The sequence below is a fragment of the Sander vitreus genome, chromosome 18 (assembly GCF_031162955.1).
Source record: "Sander vitreus isolate 19-12246 chromosome 18, sanVit1, whole genome shotgun sequence".
In the NCBI taxonomy this organism is placed as follows: Eukaryota; Metazoa; Chordata; class Actinopteri; order Perciformes; family Percidae; genus Sander; species Sander vitreus.
Window position 1 is genome coordinate 17,330,274 of NC_135872.1, and position 23,518 is coordinate 17,353,791.

At 42.4% G+C, this 23,518-nt stretch overlaps 1 protein-coding gene across 16 annotated transcripts in view; it reads left to right on the top strand.

The window, feature by feature from the left end:
* Positions 1 to 23,263, top strand: part of epb41l2 (erythrocyte membrane protein band 4.1 like 2) — a 50,469-nt gene extending 27,206 nt beyond the window's left edge. For 3 of the 16 annotated variants that reach the window (XM_078275113.1, XM_078275111.1, XM_078275112.1), the window contains exons 7-25: positions 1,581 to 1,656; positions 3,397 to 3,493; positions 3,606 to 3,730; positions 3,976 to 4,063; positions 5,681 to 5,833; positions 6,048 to 6,145; positions 6,675 to 6,847; positions 7,783 to 7,859; positions 11,857 to 11,907; positions 12,107 to 12,139; positions 12,968 to 13,027; positions 15,130 to 15,300; positions 16,914 to 16,982; positions 17,406 to 18,062; positions 19,298 to 19,426; positions 19,737 to 19,835; positions 20,176 to 20,256; positions 21,819 to 21,933; positions 22,288 to 23,263. In XM_078275113.1, coding sequence (XP_078131239.1) covers positions 1,581 to 1,656; positions 3,397 to 3,493; positions 3,606 to 3,730; positions 3,976 to 4,063; positions 5,681 to 5,833; positions 6,048 to 6,145; positions 6,675 to 6,847; positions 7,783 to 7,859; positions 11,857 to 11,907; positions 12,107 to 12,139; positions 12,968 to 13,027; positions 15,130 to 15,300; positions 16,914 to 16,982; positions 17,406 to 18,062; positions 19,298 to 19,426; positions 19,737 to 19,835; positions 20,176 to 20,256; positions 21,819 to 21,923 — 2,342 coding nt within the window. In that variant the 3' untranslated portion in view covers positions 21,924 to 21,933; positions 22,288 to 23,263. Of the gene's footprint in view, positions 1 to 1,580; positions 1,657 to 3,396; positions 3,494 to 3,605; positions 3,731 to 3,975; positions 4,064 to 5,680; positions 5,834 to 6,047; positions 6,146 to 6,674; positions 6,848 to 7,782; positions 7,860 to 11,856; positions 11,908 to 12,106; positions 12,158 to 12,967; positions 13,028 to 15,129; positions 15,301 to 16,913; positions 16,983 to 17,405; positions 18,063 to 19,297; positions 19,427 to 19,736; positions 19,836 to 20,175; positions 20,257 to 21,818; positions 21,934 to 22,287 lie in introns of all 16 variants that reach the window. The other 13 variants (XM_078275114.1, XM_078275127.1, XM_078275115.1 and 10 more) reach the window with 13 other exon arrangements.
* Positions 23,264 to 23,518: the final 255 nt, after the last annotated feature.

Sequence of the window (23,518 nt, forward strand, 5' to 3'; positions counted from 1 at the left end):
CTTCAGCAGTTTAAAATGTATACAGGTTGGCAGGACGGTCTGAAATGTTTTGCACGGTCTCTAGCTGTACGTTTTGTTGGTAACTTGTCCACACATCTTCTTTCGCGCGAAAGGGAAACGCACTGTCTGAGGTCACATACGGGCACCTGACGGGCACGAGGCTACATTGCGCATGCGTCGAACCGTGCGGCGCACACACGCTCCGAACCGAGACAAGCGGACCGAGCCGTTTGGATGTTTTTTTTCATGAACCGTACCACCCCTACAAGTCACATTCATACTTTTTATGCTATATAGAAAAATAACCTTTAATAGAATAAGTCGCCCAAAAAAGGCTGGTTGGGAAAGACCTGAGGATGATAAGCGATGAATTGTTGCCAGGAAGAGTGTAGTGGACGTAGAGAGATGAGGGATAGGGTGTGTATATGTATCCGTATGTATGTGTATATTCTGTGTGTCATGGAGATTTATGGATGGCACGTGATCTTGTAGAAAGATGGAATTGTTATGAGAGACTCCCAAAGCACTTAGTGCTGCTAACAAGACATACAAACTCAATCTCACTCCCAGACACACAACCCTTTACACCAACACACATCCATACTCAGACAGGCTAGGAAACGGGACTATCTGCACTCAAAATGTTCTATTTCCGTATGTTAGGCGACAAAAATGAAAAAATCTGTGGAAAGAGTGAGGAGAAACCTCTTTTTTTTTACCTCGCGTGTTTCATCTTTTCCTCAGTTAAATTGTCATTGTTGAGTTTCCTCATGTCACTTCACAGTGTGCCCCATTCTCCCTGCTCCTCTGGGATGCAGCTGTGTGTGTGTGTGTGTGTGTGTGTGTGTGTGTGTGTGTGTGTGTGTGTGTGTGTGTGTGTGTGTGTGTGTGTGTGTGTGTGTGTGTGTGTGTGTGTGTGTGTGCGTGCGCATATACATGGACTTGTGTGTGACCTTGGAGGAGGAAATGGTCTTGATGCGATGTCAGCTTCTCTCAGATGGAATTTTCCAGACGACGTGATCTCCATCTTATATTCGGTGTGTGTGTTCACGCGTGTTGTTGGGTGGAGACCGAGAAAGTAGCAGGCAGGGGGCAATGTGGCCTCCTGTGGGAATGAGAATAGCAAATTGGAGCAAAATGAAGACTAATAGGTAATCCAAAAGGAAACAGTTTTATGACACAATGATGAAGATATAATGGTGATGTTGCGTGTCTTTGTTTCTGATTATCATCATAATAAAGATTACAGTCAGGTACTTGATGAACCCAGAATGAGGTTATGCAATGTGTGTGGTGTGTGGGGGGCTTAGTACTATCTAAAAGCTGTTCTGCATTAGTTGCCGTCGCTCACACTGACACTCTCTCTCTCTCTCTCTCTCTCTCTCTCTCTCTCTCTCTCTCTCTCTCTCTCTCTCTCTCTCTAACACACACACACAGATGGACAGAGGGATGGATGGAATTGCATAGAAATAAAGATAACCCACGACTCCCATTATAGACTAGTTTCTCTAGTCCTGTACTTATTATACATAATGTTATTGTGCTGGAACTGACTCTAAACATCATCTCTCTTTCTCCAGGTAACAACTGGCAGTTTGTTTTCAACGTCAAGTTCTACCCTCCGGACCCCTCACTGCTCACTGAAGACATTACCAGGTACACACATGTTAGAGATGTACCAATGTTTACTTAAACCTGCATTAATAGAATTATGGAAATTTTGGACAATGAAAAAACAAACTGTAAACAAACACCGACATATCACCTTTTGAAGTTGTTATAGTTAATTTGTTAGCAAACCAATGTTTATTTACATGTTCAGCAGACACGGAATAACATTTATTTGGAGTGATGTTTTCTCTCCACCTGATGAATGTAAGTCCAATATTCACTCTTTCTTTCAGCTCTTGGTCTTCACTAGTCTGGCTGAACAGATGTACATTTGCTGGGATAAAGCCTGACATGTCGTCCCATCTCACTATCTCCGCTGTCGGGGCTAAGCGCCGCTCAGGACGATTGTGATTGGTTTAAAGAAAAACAAACAACGGCAGAGCGTTTTTCAATCTCAGAATAGATAGGCGGCGTAGCCAGACCATTGCTGACAGTAAGAGTGAACTGAAGCATTAAAGGTGTGTGCTCTAAAGCCAAAAAACAATGCGCTGAAAGATGCTAAAAGGCTCCACAGAAGTGTGGTGAACCGCAGAATTGGGTGATAATTCTCTGTGGGGTTGTTAGTAGTGAGTAAGTGATCCCCTTCACATTACACATAATCATTTGACCCATTGTTAACATAAATAATATTGCATTACTTTGAAAGTTGATTTTCATGTCTATGCCCCACAATACACAAAAGTTTTAAAAAAAAAACACAAGTTGGCATTGTACACATTGCTTATTCATTTATATGTGTGCATATGCATGCACACAACAAACACGGGCATGCTTCAAGCACACAGCATTTAGGTTGCAGTGTATGTCTAATGGAGCGAACAACTTCTCCGATGGTTTGTAGCTAAAGGCTAAGCGAGGACACTCACTAGCACGCATACACTCACCCAGATAAGTACCAACAACTGACCTGCACTGTGTTGCTCCAGTAACTGCTATTTCTCCTCCAACACGATAGGTGTGTACTTTTTTGCCTATTCATCTTTTGTTATCTGTTTTTCACAGGGTTTGCCTCAGCCTGTATGATTTGTATGTATTCATATATACATAGAAAGTAAGCCTTTCATTTAAGATTGTTTTTAATTATGTTTCATTCTGCAATAACCCATTTTAACATGGTCAAATCCAATACTGTCCTGGGGCAATATATTTGCCCAGTGAAGAGAAGCTCTGGTACTGGATGACTGGGCTTTAAGCCTCCATGTCAGCAAGTCCTGCCAAAGTGACTTTGAATCACATTTTTTCAGCAGCCAGGATGATGCATTTACCAGCACCCTGAGGTGTCTGAATAAATCATTCACACAGAAGCTCCATTCACATAATAAGATGTTCCATGAAGGTTTACAGCAGGGGACAGCTTACACTGTCGTAAATCCACACAACCACTGGACAATTCACTAACTGCAAACACACATGTTATGCAACGGTTTGGGTATGTCATGGTGAGGATTAGACATAGGGTTATACCAACAAACCAGTGTACCAGCACACTCAGAAAATTCTACAACAAACACAGCACCAACAAAGACATTTAATCCGCACCAGCTGACCGTGTGCTCGGGCCTCACAGGAGGCAATTTGGCTGCTCAGATCGCTTTATTATTATCATGAACAATAGAGCCGGTTTCAGTTAAAAGAAAGACTTAAAATGTGTTTTTTTTTTTTTTTTTTTTAAATTAGACTTAATTCAACAAAATCCCAACCTGTCTCCCCTTTTCTCTCTTGTAGGTACCTGTTGTGTCTGCAGCTCCGTGAAGATGTGGCTTCGGGTCGACTGCCTTGCTCTTTTGTCACTCACGCTCTGCTGGGGTCATACACGTTGCAGGTAGAACACACTATGTATGGATGTAAGCACTGTATGTCTGTGCTCATGTGTGGTGTGCAGTTTCCACAAGTGACCTTCCCTGCATACGTATCTCTTTGTTTTGTGTTTACAGGCTGAAGTTGGTGACTATGAACCCGACCAGCCTCGGCCTCTGGACAGCATCAGTCAGCTGACCTTTGCGCCCAATCAGAGCAAAGAGATGGAGGAGAAAATTCTTGAACTCCACAAGTCTCACAGGTCAGAGAGAACAGAGCCACGCAGTCAAAAGTAGTCCGGGACAAGTACACATGTCTTTTTCTTGTCATTGAAAGCTGTAGATATGTTTGCTTACGTTTGTAACATACCTGTTACCTGTAGTAAATGGAGCATGACTCGATCTTTTTCATGTACTGTATAATTCAAACATTATAGATTTATGTATGCCACGATGCTATTGTTAATCTGAGGGAGTTTGTAGTGATTTACCTTTTCTGGGTGTTTAGGGGAATGACACCAGCACAGGCCGACACTCAGTTTCTAGAAAATGCCAAGAAACTGTCCATGTACGGGGTGGACCTGCACCATGCTAAGGTATGAATAAAGGAATCTCTCCTCTCCTCTCCATTGTTGTTAACATCAGGGGATTTGCACAGTTTCTTTGATGTGAAAAGAGTGTGTTTGTGTCACTGCATCTGTGTGTGTCAGCTGTACAAATACTCAGGGAGGCCATTGCCATGGGAACAGCCAGTCTCTCTCACTGGGATAGCAGGTCATCAGCAGAGTGCGTGCATGTTTCCATGTGCGTCTGAGTATTTTTGTGTCTTTGTGCAAGACGGGCAGAAAAAAATGGGGGGAAATATGCATGAGAGAGAGAGCGAGAGAGTCTGAAAATAGCAAGATAGGATGTGAGATTGAGAATACAGAGAAGACAAAGACATGACGGACATAAGGTTAGAGTGAGATGGGGACAGATCCTTGAAAGAGAAAAAGAGGCGAGTCCCCTTTAAGAGCGTGCTCCACTTGTTTGCAACACAGAGAGGGAACCAGGGGAAAAGATGAGAGCAGCAGAGAGTGTTTCAAATGTTGCACATCTTTTTTTTTTTTTTTTTTCTAGCATACCAAAGTTGTGGGAATTCAAGGGCCAGATCTATTTTCTGCCCTGCACCATTAATTTGTTGTGCGCGTTTCGTGACCCCAAGGCCCCTAGAGAAACCCTTTTAAATACTATATGTCAAATACTATTTTATCAGAATGATATTGAACAAACACAAATGCACTTCTGTATGTTTAATAGAAATACAATTTGACACATTTGAACCATTCTGATACAAATTTCCCAATCCCCATTTGCAATTAAGATTTAAATAGTCATAATAAAACGTATTTTTCACCCAATACATTTTGTGATATGCAATGTTGGTTTCGCTGGTAGAAATAAAATTAAAAATTAAACAAATGTATATGTTTACAGATGCGTTATTGTAATAGACCTTTCTCACGGAAGACATTTTGACATGTCCCAGTAAGAAAAGCACAGGTATCCATAATAAAAGTAAAGATGTCTGAATTCCCATGAGTTGCTTCAGTTTCGGTGTCCTGGTATTGTGCATGTCAGCTCACTGTCACACACTGAGTTTATATATTTCTGGGTTCACCATTTTGTCACAAGTAATCTTGTACTACTTGCTCCAGTCACTGAAGATGCATTGTTTGCTCACAGAAATAACAAAAAAGCAAATGGGAGGGGGGGATGGTTTTCCTACTGCATCCATTGTGTCAGTGTGTCAGAGAACAAAGTGCTAAAATGTATCTACTAGGAGCACAGAGATCGATGAGCAGCTGATAGCATGTCAAGGCCATGTGACAAGGTTGTGTTTCCCAGGCAAACGGTCCATTGTCCACATATTGCATCCTCCATTAGTCCAACAGATTTTAATACTGTAATCAATACCATTACCAGATGGCCTTGGACTTAACAGCTTTGTCAGTATGTTAGTCTGTGCGCTAACCATGTTAGAGAGGTTTACAGTTGTTCTGAATGACGGTGTGTGTGCGGTAATTGAGTTTCTGTTGACCTTAAGCAGACTACTTTAGAAATCAATTGATGTACAGTATGATCTGATTTAGACAACCAGGCAGCATATACAGATGTTCCACAGATAAAAATAGATGATAACATGTGTTTTGTTTGAATCTTGACTATTACAGGACTCTGAGGGTGTGGACATCATGCTAGGTGTGTGCGCCAACGGACTCCTGGTTTACAAAGACAGGCTCCGGATAAATCGTTTCGCTTGGCCCAAAATACTCAAGATTTCATACAAGAGGAACAACTTCTACATTAAGATCAGGCCAGGAGAGGTATGTACCCAGACACATACTGTACACACGCGCACACACAGGCTGTAAATCCTGAGATTTACTCTGCCCAACGCAAAAGAATGCAGCTCATGGAGTCATTCTCTGTAGTGTCAACATAACGGAGTGCTCCTAACATACTGTATTGTTTGAGGTAGTTTCTTCTGCGGTTAATAAAAATGTCATAATTTCTGTTGTTTATATGTTTCTTTGATAGACGGAGCAGTTTGAGAGCACGGTGGGATTCAAACTCCAGAATCATCGATCTGCAAAAAGGCTGTGGAAAGTCTGTGTGGAGAATCACAGTTTCTTCAGGTAGAAATACGCACTCTGAAGCAAACGCATCCTGTGTATGCTCATGGATTTCACAGATTGCCAGTCTGGAGTTTAGGTTTAGGGTAAAACAGCTTGTTGGATAATGTTTAATGAAGGATAGTGTGCTTTATCAGACTCAACAAAAGGCTAGGTGGGTCTCTTTTCAGAGAATATGTTAGGACTGAGAGTGTGTATCTTGTGGTTGCTGACCCAGTCTGGTGCCCGGGGCAATACATACACACTAATACACACACAAAAGATGAACCAGGTGCTCATCATTGTTGTGTTTTGTAGTTGCCGCGAGTGTGTGCGGAGTTTGTACGTCTGTGTTTGTGTGTGTGTGTGTAAGAGATGAAGAGGAATAAGCTTTAATATCCTGTTGTGAGAACAGTTGCCTGAAAACAATGTTTGCCTCCCTTGTGCATACAGATGTGAACGTTAAATTGTATTGTAAGTAACACGGTTAAAAATTCACATTTGCACTTTGTCCCCCTCCCTCCCTCACTCTATCTCTGTCTCTCGTCTGTAGGTTAAACGCCCCAGAACCTCCCACCAAGGCCCGCTTCTTGACTCTGGGCTCCAAGTTCCGTTACAGCGGGCGAACCCAGGCACAGACCCGCGTGGCCAGCTCCCTCATAGACCGACCTGCACCCAACTTTGAACGCACCTCATCCAAACGTATCAGCCGCAGTCTGGATGGAGGTACCACACTCACACACTCAACACAAAAAGAGACGCCGAAAGATGGCATTCACTCTTAAAAATGTTTAGTGAATGGACAGACGGACAAAAAGAGGAGTGGGAGGAATGACGAGCAGATGGAAGTGGGGCCGTGGATGGGGGATTTGCACGCGCGCGCGACTGTGTGTGTAAAAAGCTAGTGTCGGACCTGATACAGGAAATAGCTGCAGCATATGTTTCCTGTCACAGTGTGAGAGACAGAGAAAGAGATGGAAAGACAAAATGTTGAAAAAAAAAGGCCCTCACAAAAAGAAATACAGGACTTGGATAAACCCAGTCTGTCATGGCAGAGAGAGGGATCACATTCAATAATTGAACTTGGACTCATATCTTCTTAATTTCTGCACAAGATTGTTGCTCAGTAATGTTTTAAATGAGGCATTGTCAGATCAAATACACATTTTGTTGTTTGGGGGAAACGGTACACACCGTTTTTTGTGGTTTTCCGGTTTGGGCTTACAGATTCCACCTCATGCAGCCGTGCAGTGAGGTTATTCCACTAGCTCACATTTCCCCCTGCTGGACGCATTTCTCCACTGCAGGCCAACATCCTTGTAAAGTTGTTGCAGTTTTGTACCCCAAATTCAAAGTATTTCTATTATAATACACTTTATCTTTTATTATTATTATTTATTTTTTTTACTAATACCAAAGCACAGTGTGTGAAAAGTTGAACTGACACCAACAGCTACAACATTAGCTGCAATCTGATGTATAGAAAGCGTTTTTGTTTCTGGAGAAAAACAAACCAGTGATCGTCAACTGAACAAGGACACACAGTAGCTGCCAGTGAAAGAATCGCACAGTTTTTATTGTGTGTTAAATTGTAGAGAAGTTGAAACTTGTTTGTTTATTTTTTTAATCGGTGTATTTTGTTTGTGTTTCTCATCCCTTAGCGCCGGTGATCAACATAACTGAAGCCTCATCTGAGAACGGACGTGAGCCCCACCTGGAGCTCCAATCTGACTCTAAGGTGTGTGTGTGTGTGTGCGTGTGTGTGTGTGTGTGTGTGCGTGTGTGTGTGTGTGTGTGTGTGTGTGTGTGTGTGTGTGTGGAAAAAGAAGGGAAGAGGAAACAAGACAGAAGGTGGGGGGGGGAGAAATGTATATCAATTATCAATGTAGACAGCAAGTCATTTCTTTATTATATTTTCACTGGGAGGCCATGTTTTGCCACAGGAACTGTGTATGTGTTTGTGTATCAAAGAGAGAGACATTATGTACGTGGTGTGATGGAAAATCGTGGACAAAAACGTGTCCAGCTGTGACACTTTTAGGCTCGTCCTAGTATGTACGCAAGCATATCTTAGCTTAATTTTGTATTCACGTGTCCTTAGAGTGTGTAAAACCCAACATGCATTTCTCCTGCGTTGGTATACTAATATTTTAGTATGTGTTTAACGCATGAGGAACCATGTAGCCGTCTTACTGCAGGATCGTCTCACATCTGAAGTTGTACACACGTGGAGGACAAACCGAGTTGTAGCTTGAATTTGTGTTAGAACAGTGAAATGGTTAAACATCAAGGCTGATGTTATTTCTGCTCCAACCCAACGCCTCATACAGCTGGTACTCTGGCAGTGATTGGGGAAGAATTGGCAACAGCAGTTTTATGAATAGCTGACTGTTTAGGACTACTTTGGGACCATGCAAAGTCCCAGGGGTTTTGGGAGGCTCATTGTGTTTTTATCTGGTTACTACCGAGACTTCAAATCACCTTGACGATAAGAGTCCTATGCTAATGTTATTTCTGTTTTCACAGGATCATGTAGATTCTTAACTTTGCCTCCTCTAGGACCATAAGCTGTGAATTTGTGTGCGAGTGAAAGCGGGTACCCAGACTGAAAAGACCGACCAGAGAAAGTTTCACGTCTTCATTTAATGCTATGCAGATGAATACGATAATCTCCGTCTCAGTGGTTTCCTTTGGATCTTAACATTAATATTATTTTAGAGCAGCTATTCTAGGCTGCCTGCCAGGCAGGTGTACACGATTTGACTCAACATCTAATGGCACTGCTGTTTAACGAAAAGAGTGTCCTGTACCTTAGCACCGATCTATGTCCACTGGTGGGACTGTGCCTGCTACTTATAGAGTGTTACTGTATGTTATGCATGCCTCCTGTTCCACCCCCCTCTCCCCACGTTCCCTTTTCTCCTCTCTGCCCGCGCTCACACCCCAGCACTGTGGAATTGACCTCTTGTCTTAGCCTTCGTCTAGTGGTGGCACCCCGGTTGGCACTGTTTCTGCACACAACTGTACTCTGCACTGTGCTCAACCCTGCTATGTTCACTTTGAACCTATTTTTGGTGTGTTGTTCACTGACTAATGTTATCTCTTTCCCTCTCTCCTTTTTCATTCACACACTCCCTTTTATTGTTGCTTTGTTCACTACCCTACTTGCATGCTGTCATTGTTTTCATCATTTCATGAAAAAAAAATGAAATGATATTTTTAATGCACATTGTGTCGGTTGTTTTGGTTTTATGTGTAACTTTTTTACTTCTTCACTGATCGCTTCTACACTTTGTGGATGTGTGTGCACGGGTCTCTCTTTTCTTTTCCCACCCACTCTATGTTGTTGTGTCCTTCTTGCTCTCTGTGTGTGTGTGTCTGTGTCTGTGTGTGTGTCTGTGTGTTCTTCCCTCCTGCATTCCACCTCCATCAGTCAATCTTCATGTTTCCTCTCTCCTTCTCCTCATCGTCGTCCCTCTCCTCCCTCCCCCCTTCCCTTGACACGATCTCTGAGCTCGACCACGGCCTGTCAGACATTTCCGAAGACGACGACGCCATCGACGACGCGACCGCCTCGCACACACTGTGGGCCCTCCCCTCAAACACCTTCTCCCTTTTCTCCGATCAGCTGTCGGCTGATCTTGAACACCTCGCACAAAACCCTCCAGCCTCTGCCCCAATCACTAGCTCCCAAACGTGCGGTTCAGAGGTTTTCCGAGTTGAGGAGGGCTGCCAGGCTGACGCCAGAGAGTCAGCTGGATTACCAAGTTGGTGGAGCTGGTTCTCTCTGAGGGGTGTGGTTAAATATGTTTCTTTCATCCTGTGTTTTCTCTCCATTTGGGGGAAGAATGAAAACAGGTGTCTGCCCACAAAGCTACTTTCAGGTTTAACAAAGAAACTGAGCTTATTTACGTCCACCGTGTCCAAGCTCACTTCCAAGTCAACAGTGCCAGTCAGTGATCACAAATGTATCGTTACACCCCGATTATGTCAAATTCGTAACGGTTTGGCGTTACAATTGACTCGTTTTTTGGCATTTATTAAGAGTTATCTGCCTATTAAAGTCCTCAATTTGGTTCCTGCTGTTCTTTGGCACCCAACACAACTACAGTTGCCGTCAATTTCATCTCTTACCTGTCCTTCAGCTGTCCAGTTCTTTTCTGTCCCATCTTGCGCCTCTCTCTCCTCCCTCTCTTGCCCTATCCTAACCCCATCCATACACCGCTACCTCCTAAATCCTTCCCCTCTGTTCCTGCCCTGCCTGCTAGTCGTCTTCCTATTGGTTGTGATGCTGACAGCCAGCCAGTCCTTGGTCTTGGCCCTGATTTTAGCCACACCCCTCGGCCTGACCCTGTGTTACCTGGAGAACGTGGTCTCCAGTCAACGAAAGGCAGTTTTGCCAACGTTCATCCCTGAAACGCCTAACGATCAGTCTGAGGATCAGTTAGGCTCTCGTCTCGCACCGACGCACACACCTCCACGGATCAGGCACCACGCTCACACAAGTGCTATCTGGACGCCAGAGATGTGCGATCCTGCTGCATAAATACTAACGATACGCCTTTCAGACCCCTCTTCCATTCCCCTCGCCTTTTTACCCCCTCTTTCTTTTAATGTGTAAACTGTATGTCTGTACAAAGAGCCCAGTCACCTCCTTTCCCTCATATTTTTTTTTTGCTTACCATCCCTGCACCCTTCCACCCTTACCATCCCTGCACCCCCACTGTATTGTTTATAATAAAGAACAAAGATTAGAATAAGTAAGATTAAACAAAGTATTAAAACTCTGAGTTTATAAAGGATAAACAATGTTGAAATGGAGAAACTATTATGTTGTTAATATACAGAAAAGATCTATTAGGTATATTAAGTTATTTAAATACTGTACAGGGACTGTTAGTAAAGGAGAGAGTGGCAGCATGGGAAAAATGCATAACTTTTTAGCGACGCGCAGAACACATCTTGAGAGTTGTTTCAACCATTTGATGTGTTCTTTAAAATGAGTTTTTATTAGGTGTCATGCTCCAAAAGGCATCCCCTCTGTGTTTGACACTCAGCAGATGAATGCCACACTCATCAAATGAAGTGACATTATGGTTTAAACATTATGGTTTAAATTGGTCATATGCAAGATAAAGAAGCACTTTACTACTTTGGGTATTGACTAAACACTTTGTAGTGCAGAGAAAGTATTAGTTGTATATTAGATGTTGTAACTGTACATACAGCTATAAACTCAGGATAGGTCAAGTAACCTCCTCAACCCCATAGCACTAATAGCTTATTTGTCTGTATATTATTGCTATTAAGGCTATTAGGTTAAGACTAAACAGTGTTACACTTACTCTGATCCCCGAGGTTCAGGACTCCCTCCTCAACCCCTGTCCGTTGTTCGCTTTATTTTAAGTAAAACCTACAAGGGCATTTTTGTGGTTTTCCTGGTGGAATGAAGCTATGGATGCAGACGGAACAGATATGTGATCAAAAGGCAGGTTGTAAAGAATACTTCCATGTTCTGCTCATTTCCAGATTAACTATAAGTCTACATCATACACCCAGAGAATAGTTCCATAGTTGTCCTATTTGAATACAAAATCTGTGTCCTTTTTAAAAAAAAACGACACGGGAACTTTATTAGTGGTTTTCCCATCATCCATTTCACATTTTTCTTTCTTCGTGCCCCTACCCTCCTCATATTGTCATGACTGCCGTCGTCCTTGACAACGACATTGAAGGTTAAGGAGGTGGACTTGAGCCCTAGTGATGCGGAAGCCACGCCCACCCAGGTCTGTAGGGTCTGTCTTTACCCAGCATGCTTTGCAAATTATCGGGAGAATAACGCAGGAATAATAAGACATTTTGTGTTTTTTTTTATTTTAATTTTATTATAGATATTTAATAGAAATGGTTTTACGGTGTAGTGGAGCACACATGCAGTAAACCTAACCTGTCCTTACTCTCTCCCTGACTTTACCCCATCAACAGTCCCTTGGAGCCAGTGAGCTCGCCCTCTCTCAGGTTCACACATATCTATTGGTTGTTTGATTGTTTTATCATTTGCTCGGCACGCGTTGGTTTGGTTTGTGGTTTTGGTTCACATCACTTTTAGGGTGAAGTTGCCCTAACATGATGATACAGAGTCCGTTTTTGCATTTCTCAGCTACTACAGACCCAATCTGGAATTTGTACAAAAACAAACATCTGAATATATACATTGACAACTTGTGATATACTGTTATAATTATGTCTGTAATAATACTCTTTGTTTCCAGATTGGGTCTGAGTGTAAAAACTGATTCTGAATGGGCACTTTCACCCCGAGTCCTCACTTTCGGTTGCACTACTGTTGCTTATGGCTTCACAGATTCAGTTTGGTGTCCGGTTCATATCTTGGCTTCATCATCATTTTTGGGTTTCGCCGAAAGCACATTGGGGTTTGTTGGTTTGAGTAGCCTACATGTCTGTTGGATTTTGTATGTGTTAACATGGGAACGAGTGCGAGCATCATTCCATTCAATGAATAATACCAAAATGTTGTTAATTTGTGCTTGTACCCATCTTCCAGCCTTCATCACAGTTTGAGACATGTTGGCTGTGTCACCACATGCCTGCTTCTATTTTTGTTATTCATTTTAATCTATACTTCAATTCATTTAATTGATTATGATTTATTTAATGATGTGCCATTTATTTCATTCAGTGATACTGATTTTTGATCCAGATTTTGTTTTATTTTGTAGAGTCAAAACAAAGTTCATTTTATCGTTTCAGTTAACTTTTTATTTAAATTTTTTAAATACATTTTCTCTATTTCATTTTTTTTTTTACTGTATGTCTGCCTTACAGAGTCCAATGAGAGTGCATGGGGACAATATTTATGTGAGGCACAGTAATTTAATGTTGGAGGTTGGTACTGGCGTCGTCTGATGGCTGAACATAAGAACTACATGTTTCTGTGTACTCTGACACCATCAGAACTACAGCTTCCTCTGAACTGTACTATACTGTACAAGACTGCTGCCCTCTCGCACTCTCAGGCTCTGTTGCATGCCTGCGTGTGTTTATGTGTGTGTATGTGTGTGGATGTGTGTGTGTGTGTGTCAAGTTTACAATCAATTCCAGCTATTTCCTTTTTTTGTATAGTATGATTGAAAATATTTTGGTATTAAATGATTTCAATGCTAATCGTCCTATTTTACATGGCAGCCATTTCGAACACATGGGCTTGGAAATTTCACTGAGGACGTTGTCATGAGTGATATTTGGAGAAAAAAAAGTGTCACTTAAAGCTGCACTTATACTGTTGCATCAACAATGAATCAAATGACTGTGAAATTTGGAAGGAGTCGCTCGTCGTGACAGACCCACAGAGAATGATCACAGTTCCCCCTCAGCTCTACCAAACGTTTTAGCATCTTTTAGCTCATTGTTTTGATTCCATTGCCCGATTGGAAGGTCCGCTACATTTAACAGTCATTAGATCAGCAGCAATCCTGCTCAAATTGATCAGATCGGGGACGTTAAACTGCAGGTTATCCATATAACCAATGTTCCCTGGACACTCACACATACTATAATGAGTTGTACTGAATGTACCGAAGTGAGTGCACCAAAAGGCAACTAAGATGTCTCCAGTGTTGACTCTGTGAAATGCTAAATATTTATTTGATGTGTATCTTGCTACACAGCAGTACACTCGAGGCTTTCTCTCGCAGGATTTTTCCAAGCTGAGTGTTCACAATGGCTGCTTTGTGAATAGGGTCAGCCGTGTGTCCAACTTTTATGCATGCTACGTGCATGTTGAATGCTGTTTTTTGTTCCAATCTTTGATTGATCAAAGAGTTTGATTGATGCCAGGCAGCTGCGTCTAACATGACTAACCCTGCCTCCCTAACCCGTAGGAGGAGCTTTCCTCCTGTTTTCTGGTGATTGGCTGCCAGCGTCGACTGATGCGGATAACCTACTAAAACGACAACAACACGTCTTTTTATGCAACGTGGGGCTGATAGTGATGCCATGCCAGTTGGTATCTGTAGTCTACATAGTATCTTTACAGACTACGTAAGTTTCAAGAGGAAAATTCTTCATTTGTGCTCCAATCAGTCGATTTCTGAGGAAAATATTGATCCACCTCCTTTATAAATAAAATCATATTTTCTAATAACTATCTAATTGTATCCTGTAATAGTTGTGACAGACAGACAGAAAATGGCAGAGAGATGAAAAAGAAACATAAGGAGGGAAAGAAACGGACAGTAGTGTTGAATGAGAAAGTGAACCAAACTGATACTAACTGAAAATGGTTAAACGGTGACATGGGAATGCGGTGAAGCAGGGAGGTGAGTCTGATCATCACTATCGGCTCCATGTTCTGCAGTCTGCACAGCTGTTCCTGGCTTGATTTTTAAGGAAAAGTCCTCAAGATGGAGAGGCCCTGTTTCACTGCAGCGTGTTGACATAGACATTTGAACAAAAACACAAATGAAAACACAATTTCAGACCCCTTTAAACGAGGCTGCAGTGAGGCCTGGCATCCATCTTGTCTTCCTCCTGATTGACAGACTAACGTTCCTGTGTTGATCCGAATTTCCCCATCCCTCTCTTTTATCCTTCCCTCCCTCTTTCCCTTGCTCCCTCCTCATTTCATTTTCCCTTCCCCCATTAAATTTAACTTTCTATTCATCCTGCCATCTTTCCTTTTAACCTTCTTTTTACTCCGGCCATTATCATTCTTTTTTTTTTTTTTTTTCTGTCTCCTTCCACCTATCTATTGCTTTTTCTTTCCTCTCCCTTCCTTCCTTCTTTCCTTCCTTCCTTCCTTCCTTCATCCCTCTCCCCTCATCTATCCCGTGCCCCTACCCTTTCCACCTCTGCCCCACACCCCAAATTGTATCCCACCACTCTTTTCCCTACCACCCATCATCCCTCATGTATCCATACTTATCTCATTTACTCTCCACTCCCCCCGCCCTCCCCCCTTCTTCCCTTCCCCTCCACTCCCTCATTAGGACCATGATAAGACCCAGGAAGACGTTCTGAAACACCAAGCTAGCATTAGCCAGCTAAAACGCTCCTTTATGGAGGCGCCACCTCCCTCTCCTCCTCAGCCCAACCAGTGGGAGAAACGTCTCACCTCCTCTCCCGCTACAACGATACGTATTCAACAGCAACAGCATGTGGTACGTCTGTCTGGATGATATTGTGTCAGAAAAGAACCATGAGGCATTGGCATCTTCCTTCCAAACATTGTTCAGGTGAAATGCCCTCTTTTTGCAGATAATTGCAGTGCTTCGAAACGGTTGCACACAATTTGTTGCAAAGAAACCCCAGAGTCCTCTCTCCGTACTCTTAACGTGGGCATTTTCATTTGATGCTTTTCCATGGTGGGGCTTTCATGACTCATCACTTGATGGACTATATAGTTTTTTTTTTTTTTTTTTCTTCTTCTTCTGTAGGAATTCTTTATTCCTTTTTTTTAGCTGGACTCTCATCACATTTGACATCACATGCATTTTCCCATAGGGTTTTATTCTGTTCTGTCTACGATGTGACGTTCTGCTGGTTTCTGGTCTCCTAAACAAATGTTTCGTTCTGTTCTGGTTTATATAATCATTACAAGAGGTGGAGATGCAACGCATGGCTGCTCTTTGTTTAACTTATGCTATACTTCCTCTGTATGTGTGTTTTTATGTCTTGTGTTAACGCTATGTTTCGGGATTTCTTTTCTCTCTGTCTTTACCATTTTGTCTCTTTTTCTGTGTGTGTGTGTGTGTGTGTTTGTTTGGTTATGTGTGTGTGTGTGTGTGTTGCTGTAGAGCCTTGAAGAGGAGATAGCTTCTGTACTTTTCAGTAGAGGCTCTGGCTTTTGTTCAGCTCCTTCTGCCTGCAGTATTCCTGAACCAACTCTAGATGCTGATATAACCACTTCTACTACTTCCACTGCTGTCTGCAGTAGCGCTGCTCTGCATGGGCTTCTTATTTCCCCAGCTGCTCCATTCTCTGCCACTGAGGTGCTGCTACTCAACATTTAGGAGTCAGTTTACTTTCAATTCAGCCATTGGAAGTAAATTCAGACATCCTGTAATGCTTAAGTTAATTAAAGATGCTTGCCAGATGTGTCCGCAGACTGCACTAAAGAGATGCAAGCTGTCCATAATGCCTGCTGTGGATGCTGCTTGATGAATGGTAGTAATTTAGTGTCGGGGACCATTCATCCTGAATAATGGCCACGGTAAATCTAAAACAACTAACAGCTGTGAATGCTCTGGATGTTAGGAGGTCCTCTTTGTTTTGTGATGGTAATTATGTGTGTCGATTGAATGCAACTATAATAGTCTGCTACATTTAAAACCAAAAGTTCATCACCAGCTCCTTTTTTAGGAAGAAATAAATGTATAAAGCAGCGGTTTGCATCACACTTAAAAAAAGCTTTTAAAATGGCACACATGACATTTTTAAAAGACTGAACTAAATTAATTTTGGTATGCCACGCTTCAATGTTTCTTTGATATTATACCCTTGATGGGATATTCTCTCATCCATCTTCCATGGATCTTTTTTTCTTTTCATTTCCCATTCTTTCAGCTCTTCCGTGCCGTCTGTTTTACTGCCTACTGCAATGAACTTGATTGAGCATGAAAGGCCAAGCTCCAAGTAATATTCTCAACCCTTTTCCCCCGTGCTGTCATAGCAAGCATCACAATATCGATAGGGTGACGTAACGTGCTAACAATGATGATGTCACTGCTGGTGTGCGATTGATGATTGTCATGGTAACTTCTCTGTCACGCAGGAGAGTGTACCCCAAGCGGAAGCGGCTGCTGCTGTTTACACGATGTCCGATACCAAAGAACCTGCAAAGGTGGTCCTAACTTTCTTCTATCAGTCCATCCAGCCTTCCGTTCATGACGCTTCTCATCCATCGTTTACCTTCATGCCTCCATTTTCCACTAGCGGCGTGAAATTTACTGCTGCTGCCGCCGCCGTCCTTTCTTGGACTTTTCATTTGTCTTCCTAGTTGTTCCGCTCACTCTCTTACATCTTTGTGCCTCTTTGTCCACTGTTAAACATCTTCATCTTGTTTTATTCCTGATTTTTGTTGTGTATTTTCATTTAAGGTTAAATTTTTTTCATTTTTTAATTTATGTTCAATGATCATGTTATGCTTCTTTTTTTTGTTTTTGTTTTTGTCCCCATGCGTTTGTTGTGTATGTGTGTGTGCACCTCATTGCGTGTGTCTGTGCACTACGTGTACATGTGTGCGTGTGTATGTGCGTGTGTATAGACAACCGAAGTTGAAATTGAAGAAACCGTTGTCGTCCAAGAGGTTTCCATAGCACCCAAACCCGGGCTTGTCATGGTTACGGCCGGCTCCCCTGCTGGCCCGCCTGCAGAGCAGGAAACAAGAGAGCAGGAAGTGACCGTCGAAGAGGAAGTAGTGGTAGCGGAGGAAGCAAAAGTGTCGAAGCAGGAGAGCGTTTCATCGGAGAGCGAGAGTGAAGAGGAAGCGGAGTACCATCCAAATGTCTCCGTGTCCATCTGTCACACACAAATACCAGAGGAGGAGGAAGAGCAGCAGCAGGAGGAGGAAGAGCAGGAGGATAAGACGGCGGCGGAGCAGGGCATGTCGCCACCAGACGCTCCTTCCCTTCCAGCAGAAGTCAGCCAAGCTGTAGAGGTGACCAGTCAAGAGGTAGAGGAGGACGCAGCGGCAGAGAAGAGGAAGAATGCAGAGGAGGAGAAAGAAGCTGAGAGGGGGGTGGAGGAACGCACCGGTGAGCCAATGATGACACCTGAGGAAGCTCCTAACGGTCACGCCCTGCCTGAGGAGAGCGCCAACGGGGTGGTCGCCCCTGCAGAGGAAGAGGAAGAGCCTACAATGAACGGAGAGGCCTCACTGGCTGAAGCAGAACCCCGGCCACAGGTTATTTGTTGCTCTGAGGTAAAGTCTTCACTGGGCCGACTGCGGAGCTTGCCCCGGGCTTTGATTGATCCCTCCTACCAGCTGTAGAAACACCCACTTCTTTATCTCCTTCCTGCTTACCACAGTGCCGATCTCCTTCCTGCTTGTGTGAATATTTAAGCCCCATGTACATCCTCACACTCGTGTTTTTGTCCTGTGAAAAACTCCTGTAAGCCTAAAATGAAAGTTAAAACAGACTGAGGAGTCATTTAATGATACAATTCATCACCAGCGTCTTGGTGTCTTGGTGTTGGTGTCAAGTTACCATCCAAATTAATTTCGGTCTTTGTTGATTTTCTGTGTTATCTCCTATCATCATACCTCATACCATTATCAACATGCCCAGTTCACTCCTGCCCCACGTAGTGTGGTGTGTTGCTGTTACTGCCTCCTACTCTGCATCGTTAATTAGGGTTGTGAAGTAAATGGGGCCTAAGTGGGAAATGCATGATGCTTTCAGCAGGTGTGTATTTGCTTTTTGCTCTGCATGCCGTACTGTGTGTGTGTGTGTGTGTGTGTGTGTGTGTGTGTGTGTGTGTGTGTGTGTGTGCGCGTGCGTGTGTTCGCTCCATGTGTTTGGCAGTGATGCTTCTCTTTCCGTTTGTGTTCAATTGGCTTTGTCACGGTCACCATGGTAACGATATTGTGGAAATCATCATTGCCAACCACTTTGGAAATGCCACCCCGCTCATCTGAATGTCATCTCTGCATGCCGTTTGAATATCAATTGCCGTCTTTGCCAGTCATTTGAGCACTGCTTGTCTTATGGGTTCATGTTTTCATGCATGTCTGTGCTGTGTCGTACTTTGAGTTGCACGTTGACGCCAGAGATGCTTTTGTAGTCGTGCTGCTGTTGTAGGTGCCGCTTGTACATTGCTAAAAGTAGTCGTCGTATTCTGCGTTTCGTGATGTTGACTTGCATGAGTTTGGAAGCTCCTTAGCATGAACTTTGCTGCATTTACTCGCATATACTGTGTCTATACATATACAACCACTGCTATGTGTACCACTGAACACCTGAATTACTTCCCTTCCAAAACAATAAATACTTAGTCTTTTTTCTGATAGATACACAAACAAATATATAATATATATTTGATACTGCACAGATTCCAACATGTTTCTTTGTTTCCTTAACTGTCTCAAGTTTAATGTATTAACCCTCTTTATATTAATCTTTCCCCCCCTCACTTCTCTCTCTCGTCCCTCCCCAGCCACCTGTGGTAAAGACAGAAATGGTGACTATATCAGACACGTTTGCAGCCCAGAAAACTGAGATAGCTACAAAAGAAGTGCCCATCGTACATACGGAAACCAAGACCATCACATACGAAGCCGCACAGGTGCACACTTGGAGAAACACAGGGAGCATTTTGTCCTTTTTGTGTGTCAGCGTTCAAAGCGTGTATTTGTGTGAAACATTTAGGGTTTTGATCATTACTTCATGGCTTGTCCCAAAAAGCTTCCTTCTAGAAACAGTGCATGCTCCCGTTATTTCATTCCTTCGTCCTGAGGGAAATCATATTTTAGAAGAACTAAGTTTGTGACGAGAGTTTTTAATTTTTTTATTTTTTTTTAACATCAAACATCCAACGGGGATATTGTAATGGAAATGTACAGCTAACGATCTCTCTCTGTCCTCTCTGTTATCAGTTGGATGGTAATAGCGATGGCGAGCCTGGAGTGTTGATGACCGCTCAGACAATCACCTCTGAATCTCTGTGTACTACTACAACCACACACATTACCAAGGTACACACACGCACGTTTTCTTCTTTTAGCCCGATGCATCCCCAACCGTTTTTATGTAATGGAACTACCATACACCTTGATGACCAAGTAATAAAATATTACCATGGCACTTGTGCATGCGGTGTCATGGTGCCCTACTACAGTGTTTGTACTTTCCTGTCAGTATGCGTTCTTTTGTCAGTCTCTGTCTTGATGTTTTCGTGATATTTCTGACTTATCTGCTTTGACAACGCGCTAGCCACTCTGCTGTATCCCACCAGCACCCAGGCGGGCCATACTAGTTCATAACTAACCCATTATAACAGGCACCAAAGCTTTGTCGTCGTGTATTTTGTTGCAGATGTTAAAGGGCGGCCTATCTGAGACAAGGATCGAGAAACGCATCGTCATTACTGGTGACTGTGACATCGACCACGACCAGGTCAGTTCTCCAGTCGCACAGCGTATCCCTACGCCTTTGTTTGGTTTTTTTTCAGCAACTAGGTTGAGGGGTCGCTTTATTCTGGCTAAATGTGGCTGGGTGAGAGGCTCTCCAAGTATCATTTTTTGCAGAAGTGTAAACCAGCAGGTGCACCTTTTTTTTTTTTTTTTTTACGTTTTTAGAATTTGAAAAACATTTTTAAGGGAACTGATGGCGCTAGCTGCTGAAGACTACTGACCGCAATTAATCTTTCTGGCTGCTTAGGGGAACAAATAGTCTGGTGACATGTCTGTCATGTTGCTCGCAGTCTGAATGCACAATTTGATCACTTATCAGACATGCCCACGTGCCATTAGTCCCACTCAGATTCCACACATTCGCTGTGATCTGCTACATCCGTCTCTTCACTTATTCATCCCTACATCTGGAAAATGGTGTCTTAAGCTTTTTGTTTTTGCAACGTTGTGTATGATTTTGTTGGCCGTCGTGATTAGTTTAATTTTCTGTCTTTGTCTTTGATTGTCAGATTTTCACAAGAACAAAAAAACTAAAAAGAATGTCCTCCCAGATGTGATGAATTCTACATGCTAAAGCTGCACTGAGATCACATCTGAGTTAGTGTAGTCCCAGTGCGTTTGGGCAATGACACTGACATTTTGTTGTTCTGTGCACAAGTGTATTGGACCGCTTTTATTTGAGGATCTTTACATACTGATGAGTTCCCCTAAAATTAGCCAACTATTAGTCTCTTGGTCCCCTAATTGTAGGGGACCAATGGTAACTGGGCCATTCTGTCCAGCCTGCTTTGCAACTATTATCATTTACTAAAATTGTAAATTAAACTAAAATTGGGAGAGTACAATGCGGTACCATTCCTACACTATTCACCCAATATGGATGCGAACACTCTCAGAACAATATAAAATGTCTCATTGTCTCGATAGATAGATAGATAGATTGCTCTGATTAAAAGGATTTACTATCCCTGGCCTGCAATTGTAAGTTTGTTTGGAGACCTGATAAAAATAAATTAAAGACATTTCAGATATTTGAAAGTGATGGGTGACTCTCTGCTGATATGCTTTGGGTGGCATTCACTCGAGAGGAAATTTGGTGTAATGAAGCATCTAGCGCCCTCACAATATATCAAATATTTGATGAAGAAAAAATAATCTATTTTGCTCAGGTCTGGATCTTTATGCATAATCCATGGTCCACTCGTTTGTTTAAGTTGCCTTGTCTTGCTTGATTTGCTGGATTTACATTTATTTTGTGTTGGAAATGGGGATTTATTTTAAATGACTTTTTTTTTCACTTGATGTGTCTGAAGCCATTTTACTTCATCCAGTTTGCACCCCCTCCCCCATTACACATTCAGTCAACCCAAATAAGTAAAATGGCACGAGTCACATTGATGGTAAATCCAGCATTCTTGTCATTTTCTTTATGCTTCTTATTTAATTTTTCATTTAACTCCACCATCTCCCCCCCCCCCCCCCTTCCTCCCTCCACTGCCCACTGTGCTCGGTGCTGCCGCTGTGTGGTTGCCCCCGGTACTGCAGGCACTGGCCCAGGCCATTAAGGAGGCCAAAGAGCAACATCCTGACATGTCTGTTACCAGAGTGGTGGTTCATAAAGAAACTGAACTGGCTGAGGAGGAGGATTGACTGAACTCAGGTAATAATAATAATAGTAACTCATAATTATTATTATTATTATTCGTGGTGAAAGTAATACTGGAGATCTTTGTTAACAGCGGTGGGGGGGATATTATAGTGGTTTATCACTGAAGGTAAAAACTGAAAAATCAATGAGATGGAGCGAAAACTCCAGAACATGAAGCTGCTAAAACCATCAGTAGTCATCACACACGTGAAAAGAGTTGAATGAATATTGCATTTAGGAGGGTAGGCAGTGACTGATGGAGGTCCGTGTGTGTGGAGTACAAAGAATTTTGTGTAAGAAAACTTTAACGTTGAGTGCCACTCATCACACCAGCCAGGCTGACTGCCTTCACCTCTGTTTTCCCAGAGTTGAAGGGCCCATCTTGACGGTTTTCTCTGTTGACGTCGAATGACCTCCATCGCCCCACGACAACCAACCTTTACTGACTGAAGAGGAAGAGGAGAAGAGCTGAAAAACGGAAGGCGAAAGAGGCTAGACAAACGTAGAGAAGTTGCCAATCTCTTCCCAGTCGGTCTTTCTTACACGTCTGTGGTGCATCTAAATCCGTCGCTCCAAAACCAAGAAAAAATATATAAAAAATAACATCCTCACTTTTTCCCAAGGGAACGAAAAAGAACCACTTTGTTAGCTTAACATTTTTAGCGTGTTTTTATTTCTTTCTTTTTCTTTTTTTTAACTGTCTGTCAAACTTAAAAGCTGCAGGGATGCACCTCTCCAACCAATCCTGATGAGATACAAGGCTGAAAAAATGATTATTGTATCATTGTACTGATTATTTCACCAGTAACGGTGACCTTCAATAACTTATTCACTCACTAAAAAGTCAAAGCAAATGGAGCTTTTTTTCATCGATAAAAATAATAATAAAAAAAAAATGCTTGCGATCTCAAATGGAGAACGCTTTTATCTTCCATCATTCCTGTTAAAAAGTAATTCATTTAACGCTAACGTTTTGTACTTCTTCTGTTTAGTATCAGCAGTGGAAAGTGGTATTGGTGCATTCCTTAAAACAAAAACAAAAGAAAAAGTAATTTGTTAAACTACAGCTCTCTCTTTCATTTCATTATGGTGTAAATGGAGAGTAACACAATGTAATACAGTCATTTCAAAATGTTTACAGTGACAAGTAGGACTGCAGGAAACGGAGACAAACCCTGTTTTTTTGTTTTCTGTTTTTGTTTTTTTACAAAGCGTAACAAAATCAAACCATGAAACCCATCCACAGTGGGATGAGTGGTAGAACCTGCTGTGTCACATTATAACATTTTGTTACTAACAATTACAGAAAACGGGGAGCTGTAACTTAAAGTATTGCAGTTAAGACCAGGTTTTTGAATTTATGACGATGATCTGTCTTGTTTTTTTTTTTTTTTTTTTTCCTGTAAGTATAGTTATCATTCATCCACATTCCTTGTGCGTTGATTAGTGGCCGAGTGAGTTCATTTTCAGTTCACTTCACTTTTTACTCGACTCTAAGAAAAGAAGACATTGTTCGTTAACAGGTGGAAATGAAAGGAATCTTAACTGGGTCAGTGGGTTTGACATGAATTAAGCTCGAGAAGCCAAATGACGCAGG